General features: G+C 43.5%; 1 protein-coding gene across 1 annotated transcript; it reads left to right on the top strand.

Moving 5' to 3' along the window:
• Positions 1-29: 29 nt before the first annotated feature.
• Positions 30-10,694, top strand: LOC122927288 (oocyte zinc finger protein XlCOF6-like). Its single transcript, XM_044278986.1, has 4 exons — positions 30-125; positions 4,174-4,268; positions 7,088-7,175; positions 7,308-10,694. Exons 2-4 carry the CDS (start codon positions 4,197-4,199, stop codon positions 8,918-8,920), a joined length of 1,773 nt encoding a protein of 590 aa, XP_044134921.1. The 5' UTR covers positions 30-125; positions 4,174-4,196; the 3' UTR covers positions 8,921-10,694.
• The last annotated feature ends 226 nt before the right edge of the window (positions 10,695-10,920 follow it).

Genomic DNA, 10,920 nt, shown 5'->3' with positions numbered 1-10,920 from the left:
CAGCAGAACTACAACTCCCGGGTGTGTGGTTTCTTGACTACGTCACAAGGCGCAGCAGCCAATCAGAAGGCTGACTGCTGGCCACATCCCTTTCCTTCCTACACAAAGGCTGCGGGCTGTACCAGGTAAGGGGACAGGCGCTGCGGCTGATGGAGGGGGGTGATTCAGCTGCGTTGTGAGCGCAGGTTCCAGCCGTCCTCCATGCTGACTGTCTCTCTAACTCTAGACGTCGCCCCATGACTCAAATCGATCACACAGGACATGTGCACGATACAGGAGCGAACTGCACACCCCCAAAATGCAGTTACGACATCTCTTAAGCGCCCCCTGCTGATGACAGTGGGGTACTGCTAGTTTACAGACATACACAATTTCTAATCTACTTCATGTATCAGTTTCTTATGTTTTCAAGATCTCTGCATGCTGTCATAGAACGTGAGCTACCATGGCTTACTACTAGTGTTGAGTGAACTTGTGTTTCAAGTTCGGCGTCTAAAGTTCGGGTTATCGAAGTATCGCGTTATGGATTCCGCTACTACGGACCATAACGGAATTTAGAATCCATAGCGCGATTCTTCGATAACCCGAAGGTGTCCTCTCCTTCCTCTGTAGTTCTTATCATTTAGAGAGGACCTGTCACCAGTTTTTTGTTTTGTTTTTAAATAAAGCAATACCTCATACTGTAGTCCAGGTTCGGGACATGCCATCCCGCTTTTTTTTTTTTTTTTCAAGATCCGCTCCTCCGTTGCACCCCTAGTTTAGTTTTGGCGCCTAATATGGTAATCGCCAGCATCAGTGCAAGGAGGAGGAGACCTCAGCTCTTCTCAGTGGGCGTCTCCTTCCCTTGGTGTGATGCTGTCAGGTCACGGCCAGGGAAGGAGACGCCCACTGAGAAGAGCTGAGGTCTCCTCCTCCTTGCACTGATGCTGGTGATTACCATATTAGGTGCCAAAACCGAACTAGGGGCATAGCGCCGCAACGAGGTGTTCTCATGAGATTTGGTCATTTTTTCCAAGATGGTTCTTCTGTCTTTTACTGTGCATGTGCTGAAACGTGATCAATGCACCATCACTTCCCTGGATGTCCTGTATTTCTTACTGTGTTGAGTGCTTTCAGCGCATGTGCAGTAGAGGACAGAAGCACCATCTTGGAAAGACTAAGGACGCGATATCTGTTTATGCCACTATCCATGGACAGGGGGTGGGCAGTGGACTCCACTTGGCCTAAGGTAAGTCCAGAGGTGATTTCTGCCATTACACACTAGTATATGGCATTACAGCGATTTATGTACAATGTAAACAATCCCTTTAAGCTTTAAATCTGGAATACCCCTATCATCCACTGTAAGATGTAAATATAGGCAGCGTTCTTGGTTGCGTTGCCATGGCTGATGAATTAGGCTACTTTTACACTTGCGGCAGAGTGATCTGGCAAGCAGTTCGGTCGCCGGAACTGCCTGCCGGATCCGGCAAAACGTATGCCAACTGATGGCATTAGTAAGACTGTTCAGGATCCTGATCAGTCTTAAAAATGCCTGATCAGTCAAAAAAATGCATTGAAATGCCGGATCCGTCTTTCCGGTGTCATCCGGCATTTACGTTTTTCACCTTTTTTTCGGTCTGCGCATGAGAACGGATCCGGCATTCCGGCACTAATACATTCCTATGGGAAAAAAATTCAGGATCCGACATTCAGGCAAGTCTTCAGTTTTTTTGGCCGGAGATAAAACCGTAGCATGCTGCGGTTTTCTCTTTTGCCTGATCAGTCAAAACAACTGAACTGAAGACATCCTGATGCAAACTGAACGGATTACTCTCCATTCAGAATGCATAGGGATATGCCTGATCAGTTCTCTTCCAGTATTGAGCCCCTAGGACGGAACTCTATGCCGGAAAAGAAAAACGCTAGTGTGAAAGTACCCTAAACACACTTAGAAACATCATGATCCATCCTGTATTATATTCAAAACCTGCATTCAAAATTCTGCAGGCTTCAGAGCTGAAATCTACCAACGTTAGTACGATTGGCAGAACTTTGAATGCAGCTCTTTAAATTAGGCGCATTTACGCGGGCAGATTGAGGAGTGTTCATTCCTGATCATTGCCACTTATTCGCTGCATTTACTTGCAGCACTCATCTCTCTTTATGAGGATGAACAGTCGCTAGTGTGATCATTAATCCCCATACACTTTCCTTGTTTGTCAGCAGTATGTTCCTGCTTACAAAGAGCGACGTGCAGCATGAAAGATGTCATTATTGTGAGGGGCTCGGTGGCACATTTAGACAGGCTGATTTGCCAGATCCATGGCCTGTGTAAAAGACCCCTTAGATAATTTCCCACTACACTAGTTGGTGTAGCCAGTCCTCTGGAGGTCTGGATATCCGGCCTTCAAATATCCTTAAGGTCCACCCTTCATCTGTCTTATAGAAGTGAAAGGAGGGGTGGACTGTCATGCATAATACTGCTCCATACAAATGGAGGACTCGGGAACCTCCGTTCTCAGGAGATAGCTGGGAGTCCCTGCATTCAGACCTCCAGCGAGCCGACATTTGTGTATAGCAGCTTATCATATTGATGTTCTAATATAAAGTGGTCCACATTGTGAACAACCATCTCCAACAGACCTTCTCTGGTGACGAGTCAAGGCAACCAACAGGACGAAACCACTCAGAAAGTCCACCTTTTTGTGAACACCACACCCAATCTAGTCAATTCCCTCATATCCTTTGTATATTGACCCCCTACTTTTGAGATGACCACCCTTCTAGGAGACCCTTCATTCCATTCCTGTCAAAGTAGTCAGGCGATTGGATTTCTCTGCATCTGCTGTCCCTTCATAGAGTAGAAGAATATTCCTAAATATCCATGTTAGGCCTATTGCACACGACCGTATGGCTTTTTCAGTGTTTTGCGGTCCGTTTTTCATGGATCCGCTGTTCCGTTTTTTTGTTTCCGTTGTGTTTCCGTTTCTGTTCCGTTTTTCCGTTCTGTTTTGCCGTATGGCATATACAGTATACAGTAATTACATAGATAAAATTGGGTTGGCCATAACATTTTCAATAGATGGTTCAGGAAAGAACGGAAACGGAAGACATACGGATGCATTTCCGTATGTGTTCCGTTTTTTTTGCGGATCCATTGACTTGAATGGAGCCACGGACTGTGATTTGCGGGCAATAATGGACATGTTCTATGTTAAAACGGAACGGAAAAAACGGAAATACGGAAACGGAATGCATACGGAGTACATCCAGTTTTTTTTGGCGGAACCATTGAAATGAATGGTTCCGTATACGGACCGTATACGGAACGCAAAAAACGTCCAGTAAACGCGAAAAAAAAAACGTCCGTGTGCAATAGGCCTTAAAAGAATGATCACAGAGGTATACGCTCACTTCAAGTGTTTGTTCAAACCCCCACAAACAATCGACGGGTTCTTGCCTTCCATGTTCTACAGCTTGATTGACTATGGTTGGAAAACATATTGGTTCCTTCTGTTATGTAGGGCTGTTCTAAAAAAATACTTCTGTAGACATTGCTAAAAAAAAAACAACCCAAACAGTTAGGATCAAAAAATTCTGCAAAAAATAGTCCGTAAAGGGGCTTTCCGAACCCAACATGCATCTTCAGAAATCAGCTAAATATCACATGTGAGGAGTTTGGATATCACTCCAAATCATTGATCTCCAACCTGTGGCTCTCTAGCTGTTGCAAAACTACAACTCCTGACATGCCCTGATTGCTTCAGCCCGTCATGGCATGGTGGAAGTTGTAGCTTTGCAACAGCTAGAGAGCCTCCGGTATGCACCATGTCCACAGCATTTCCTGGCATCGAATCCATCCACATCCATCATGCCTATTGTTGCATTGTCACCTAAAAACTAGCACCTCCCTATACACGACTCTTCTCATTTTCCTATCCAGCTTAGTCCCTCTCCTGGCGCCATCTTTGCACATCTTGTGGTCCTCCAGCTCTGCAGTCTCGCTGGAGAACAGCAGCAGAACATGCTTAGTGAAGGAGCTGTTGTGCATGTGACTAGGAGTACATAGTATGAAGCACGCATGTGTCGGAGCTCACTGAATAAATATGTCCACACCTCCCGCTTTGGGGTTGTAGACGACTTGGGTTGGAGATACTGCTAAATTATTCTCTGTGCTTTCTCTACCTATAGCTTCAGCCACATCTTTTCCGAAGATGTCGGAAAGTGATCCCAGCGCTACTGAGGAGCAGATGTCTGAAAATGAGAACTCACAAGAAAATCGTAAGGTGGGGCTTGCGGTGCAGTGGAGCATTATCATCTCCTCAACCTCATTCAGGAGCATTTCTCTTCTAGAAATAAAAGCAGATATATGCTACCAATGCAATCCTAATGACCTATAGAAATAAGATAACACATTGGCCCAGATGTAACCACCCTGTAGATGGTGTAAGCTTAGAGCCGCCGTCTTGACCTGCACCAGATCTGTCACAGGGGCTCAGGCTGGATGATCAATGTAGCGCAAGGATAGACAATTTTCTTAGATTGTATACAAACTATTGGTTGGATTTAGTGCAAATGGTGCATCTTAGGCCGTTTCCTTTCAAATGATGTTCCCCCCTTTCAGGTAAGCCGCACCCTCTTATCGACCATGTCGGGGGGAAAAAGTGTACAAACCTTAAATGCATCAAATTGCGTTACTTTTTAGACTTTTGGCGCAGACCCGTTAGTAAGTGTAGGCCAGGCATGGCCAACCTGCGGCTCTCCAGCTGTTGTAAAACTACAACTCCCACCATGCCCTGCTGATAGCTGTAGGCAGTCTGAGCATGCTGGGAGTTGTAGTTTTGCAACAGCTGGAGAGCCTCAGGTTGGCCATGCCTGGTCTAGGCCATTGTGTAAACTTCGTCATGCATGGTGTAAAAAAACCTGTAAAACATAATAGCAGAATTGCTTTGAATAAAAATAAATAAATAAATTAGATATAGCCTAAAATGGTACCAAAAATTCAACTTATCCTTACAGAAAACAAGTTTTGTCGACAGAAATACGAAAAAGTTATAGATTTTGGAATGTGTCAATGCAAAAAAAAAAAACGTACCCAGCTCCCTGCACCGCTCCTGGTCCCCGCATTGCCGCTGCTGCTTTTCCCCATGCGCGGATGAAAAAATCCGGTGTCGAGGGAGCAGCCAATGGCAGACGGGGACGAGCCTCCAGATGTTTTCATCCGTGCACAGTGAGCAGCAGCAGTGGCGGCGGTGCGGAGATCAGGTGCGCCAGGGAGTAGGGTAAGTATATTCTCGGCATATGGGGGGCAGTTTTTAGTATTGGATAACCCCTTTAAATCTCTTGAATGGTTTTATAAACTGGACAACACACTTTTAAAGATCACCTGTCGGCAGGATCAATCCTATTAAAGAGGACCTTTCATGGGTCCAGACATTATGAAATAAGTAAGGGGTTGTGTAGGACATAATTCATGGATGTAATATCGCTTACTTTCTCAAAGGTCCTCTTTAAATCAGATATCCTGTCTGGCAGGATTGATCCTGCTGATTAAAATGATGCCTGTCTTGGGAAAATTGGTTGCAATGTTCCTAAGGGGAAAAAAAACGAAATATTTTATTCTTTAAAGGGAATGTCCACTTTCTGGTTATTGTTGATCAATGTGCTTGTGATATGATTATATAACTGTCACATTCGGGTGTGGGAGGGAAACACCACACCGAGCATAGGAGGGAAAGGGGTAAGGGATAAAGGCCTGGAAACTAGAGAAAGGAGATGGACACCTCCTAGTAAAACCATAATCAAAGTCCTGACTAACTACCAGTATGAACAGATCCCAGAGGTAGGCGAGTTCATACACAGGAAAACCTAGTGTCCTAACTCACCCTATAGGACAAACAGGAGTCTCCCTCAGGCCTTAATACAAATGACAGGGAAATGCAACACACAAAATAACCCAAACAACTTCAAGTAGCTATGGCAGCAGCAGGAACTCAGCCGAGATCCACACACCAGCGATCCACAACTCCAAAAGAAGCTATAAACCGCACAGCATAGCGGGAGGAACAACAATACATAGAGAAGGTTAAATGACCCTAATAGCCACACCTGGGGAAAGAAGGTGGGACAAGCACCAGAAATAACAGACGCAAATTGATCCAAATGGAAAACCTGTCAGATCAAACCACGTGTTGCCAGTCACTGATCTCCTGCCACCTGTCGCGGGAACGTCCGTGACAATGACACTTACTAATATAATCTTTGTTGAAATTCTGCACCATTTCCTATATTTCATAAGGTATGTCTCCATGTTTGCTAAGACTTTTGTGCTGTCCATACAGAGGTCCTGTCCATAAAATGGCTGCTGGAGGAGGGACATGTGACCAGGCAAATAATCTCCATGTGATGTATCTCCCATTCAAATACACTGCACCTGCCATCTGTACTTGTTCTATTGGGAGTTTAGTGCAGTGTGTTTGAATGGAGGAGACATCACATTGAGTTGATTTGCGTGGTCATATAACCTTCCATCAGTGGCCATTTTATGGACAGGACCTCTACGAGGACAGCACATGTAAAAAGAGGGCATACCTTATGAAATGTAGAAAATGGTGCAGAATTTGAACAAAGGCTATATTAGTAAGTGCCATATAATCATCTCACAAGCACATTGGTCAACAGTAACCAGAAAGTGGCCAACCCCTTTAAGCAGATGAGAACATCAGTGAGCTGAGAGGTGTGACCAGCAGTGGAAAGCTGAGGGGCTAGGCCACACCCCTCAGCCCACATAAACCCTAATTTGCATAATGAATAAAAGTATTTACTCTCTGAAATGCCGCAACCGATTTTCACAAGACTGGTATCATTTTAAGTAGGATCAACCTGTCAGTATACAGGGTTGATCCTGTTGATAAGCCTCCAAAATAAGGCAGGTTGAAACATTTTTGTAGACTCGTTTTTTAGGTGCCTCCATCGACAGATTCGTGGTGATTTGAATTCTACTTATCTGTCTAGAGCTTCTGACAAGTTCTTGCAGATAAACCCAGAGAACACCTGGTAGAATATGGGTCTCAGCAATGACACAGGCTTTAATATTTATCTCTAGATCTCCACCATGTTTTATAAAGAAGAACGCTTGTCAAAGAATGGAAGAATCAACACTGCAGCATCTGATTATGAAGATTCCAACAAAGGTATAGGTATATGTCGCATCATTTGGTGGATGGGTGACCTGATGTCGGAACGTTAATATTCACCCTTTGGAATGGAACGTCATAGTTTTTTTTTTTTTGGTAATGTCTAATATATTGTTTTGTTTTGTGCAGAAATCGTAATGAGCAGTGAATTAGGAAAACCATGCGCAACGTCAAATCAAGAAGCCGATAAGATACCCTCAGAAAAGTATGTTTACAACATTCAAGACCGTTCTGAGATGACTTACACCAGAATGGTAGACAACTGCTACAACATTTTTAACTCCACAGACCCAAAAGCTGGAAATTTGTTGGAAATGACTACGTATCTTTGCATAGACTGCGGCAAAAGCTTCACAGACAGTGCTCTTTTTTTGAAGCACCAAAAGACCCATACGGGTCAAAAATCGCACGCTTGTAATGTTTGCGGTAAGACATTCTCCTATAACTCACACCTTGTCATACACCAAAGGATTCATGCTGGTGAGAGACCATACTCTTGTTCCTATTGTGAGAAATGTTTCACAGACCGGCCGTCTCTTGTGAAACACGAGAGGATCCACACGGGTGAGAAGCCCTTTGCGTGCACGGTTTGTGGAAAAAGCTTTACGGACAGGTCAAATCTAGTGAAGCATCATCGGATTCACACCCGTGAAAAGTCCTTCACTTGCATCGAGTGCGGGAAAAGTTTTACAGACCGGTCAAATCTTGTTAAACATCAAAGGATCCACACTGGAGAAAAGTCATTTGAATGCAGTGAATGTGGGAAGAGGTTCACCGAGAACTCTACCTTGGTAGTCCATCGTAGAAGCCACACTGGAGAGAAGCCCTATGCATGCAAGGAGTGCGGAAAGACCTATTCCTGTAACTCTCATCTGATTGTGCATCGAAGAACTCACACCGGAGAACGACCATTCGTTTGCCGGGAATGTGGAAAAAGCTTCACTGACAGCTCAACCCTTGTGATCCATCAACGGGTCCACACTGGAGAGAAACCGTTCGTGTGCATGACTTGTGGAAACAGGTATACAAAAAAGTCAGCTATGGTGAAACACCAGAGGACTCACACTGGGGACAAACCGTTTGCTTGCTTGCAATGTGGAAAAAGTTTCATTGACAGTTCATCTCTGATGAAACACCAGAGAACTCATACAGGTGAAAAACCTTTTGCCTGCGTTCTGTGCGGGAGGACCTTTGCTGCCAGATCGACACTGGTAAGGCATCAGATGACCCATACCGGAGAGAAACCGTATACATGTACAGTATGTGGGAAATGCTTCTCCTGTAACTCTCACCTCATTGTCCATCAACGCTTCCACACTGGAGAGAAACCATTTCCATGCACAGAATGTGGTAAAAGCTTTACAGATAGCTCGACCTTGGTCAAACACCAGAGGATACATACAGGAGAAAGGCCCTATGTGTGTAACTACTGCAACAAAAGCTTTATAGACAACTCAACCTTAATCAAACACCAAAGAATTCACACTGGGGAGAAGCCATATCCTTGCAAGGTCTGTGGAAAGTGTTTTTCAGATAGTTCGACTTTGGTTAAACACCAACGAATTCACACTGGGGAAAAACCGTACATGTGTAAAGACTGCGGAAGGAGCTTTACAGATTGTTCGACACTAATCAAACATCAAAGAATCCATCGGAGAGATAAGCAACCAGCTAGCACACTAGATCTGAAAAGAGACCTCGGACAATCAGTGACAGCCACCGCGAATGAGGTGAAGACCTAAATGTGCATCAAGGAGCTGATGTCAGATACTTGTTAATGCCTATGCCTTATTTCAGAGATGAAGAACTAACATGATTGTGAATCTTACTGACCCATCATCTCATACATTTCTTTTATCAGATCGACCTAAATTTATGTCATGATGGCTCCCAATTTGTGTTATTCCATAGACTTAAAAAAAAAAAAAAAAAAAGCCCATACCTGAATTAATACGTCTCAATTATGGATATTGTTGACTTCTGTCCAACTTGTGGTTGACATTATCCATGGTTGTGTGGATTTGGCCAAGGCTATATTACATTGATTATGACCGCGTGATGAACCTTTAGACCATTTGGCCTCTAATATTTTTAAGCTATGAATATACTTTACTGTGCTCTTACCTTTTCAACGTGTTAGGTGACACCAGTGTTAAAGTAACCAGGCTGTAAACCTGGTGAATTGAAGTATTAATTGAACTATAAATTATACATTTTATACTTGTAGCTTCTATCCAGATGATATGGTCTTCAACAGTTGTGACTACCATGAATTGTAGACCCACCTCAACAGAAAAATCTTTCACTTACTTTTTATTATAATAATTCTTAGGAAAAGTGGTGGAGAAATTCTATGTTTTCACATTAGTTGCCTAAAATACATTTTTTCTTTGGCCTTAAACTTTCGGAGCTGGACTTAAAATTAGTGTATGAAGAAGATATTGTGTATAAAAAGCAAAATAAAGCCAGTGTATGAAGGACCAGCTGTTTGCCAATATGTGCAGTCTTTCATAAGTCTAAAGTTCTCAGAAGGTCTGGGCAAGCACGAGGTCATTGCATCTTGGGGAAAGTATGCACTTCAGTTTTGACTATAACTAAGCCTGATAGGCAAAGTAATATAAAGCTAGATGATGAAAATCGATGTCTTGAAACAAAGCATATGATATGAGTCCGATCTTGGGTGAGCGTGAACCAAGTAACGGAGAACAAAAAGAGAGACTGAGGAAAGGGGTTGAATGGACATCATTGGTGCTTCCATCATCCAGATGATAGATCTTTAAGATGTCATGTTGGCTCTTAAAGGGAATATGTCACATCTGCTATGCTGCACTTTAAGGGGGGCATTCACATTAGTCTAACATCAGTTGAAGCTGCCAGTTATGGTAGGACATCCAGACAGCGTAATGTGTATTAGATGTTTCCTCAACGTTTCTTCAGCGGATGTCAGGAGGAGAAGGATCGGGCCTCTTGAACTTCAGCATGTGAACACATGTACACTTGGCGTGCATGTATATGTGAAGGGAAGGGGTTATAGCTGTCAGATCCAAGAGTGTTTAGATGATGGGGTATCAAAGGTGTATGGCCACTTTTACATGGCACGTGCTGAGGTAAATACCGTAGCTGTGTCTCCACTTTTTTTTTTTTTTTTTTTTAAACTGTATAGCACAGTAGCAAACATATAAATTACGGTAATATTATCACTGGCGTAAATAACAGCACCTATTTGTATGAACATTGATTTGGATGGTAATTTGGAGCCACACAGTGTCCCTATGATATGACAGATCACAAGCAGAAGTTGTCATAGGAACCTGAAAGTACCAGATATTACTATCTACAGGCAAACAGGAAAGTGCTACAGAATCTAGCAAGTATGACTTTATATGAGCTCACTAGGCAGCACATCACCCTTAGGCTACATGCACATGACCGTATGTGATTTGCGATCCGCAAAAAAAAACGGATGCCATCCGTTTTTTTTTTGGTGGATCCATTGTAACAATGCCTAAAACGGACAAGAATAGGACATGTTATATTTTTTTTGTGGCGCTACTGATGCGGATAGCACACGGTGTGCTGTCCGCGTTTTTTGCAGACCCACTTAAATGAATGGGTCTGCATCCTATCCGCAAAAAAAATGGAACGGGCACGGAAACAAAATACGTTTGTGTGCGTGAGGCCTTAGTGTAACCTATATGTAGGACAGTAGGTTAAACCTTAGGTTCTCAACTGGTGACAGTGG

Source organism: Bufo gargarizans, chromosome 2 (assembly GCF_014858855.1).
Source record: "Bufo gargarizans isolate SCDJY-AF-19 chromosome 2, ASM1485885v1, whole genome shotgun sequence".
Classification (NCBI taxonomy): domain Eukaryota; kingdom Metazoa; phylum Chordata; class Amphibia; order Anura; family Bufonidae; genus Bufo; species Bufo gargarizans.
The sequence above is the reverse complement of the archived record's forward strand: the minus strand, read 5'-3'. Positions and strand labels throughout refer to the sequence as shown.

Excerpts from the sequence above, each read along its gene's own strand:
- LOC122927288 (XM_044278986.1), top strand. The coding sequence starts at position 4,197 with ATGTCGGAAAGTGATCCCAGCGCTACTGAGGAGCAGATGTCTGAAAAT. Across the intron at positions 4,269-7,087 it reads ACTCACAAGAAAATCGTAAG|ATCTCCACCATGTTTTATAA; the intron begins GTGGGGCTTGCG and ends ATTTATCTCTAG. Across the intron at positions 7,176-7,307 it reads TTATGAAGATTCCAACAAAG|AAATCGTAATGAGCAGTGAA; the intron begins GTATAGGTATAT and ends TGTTTTGTGCAG.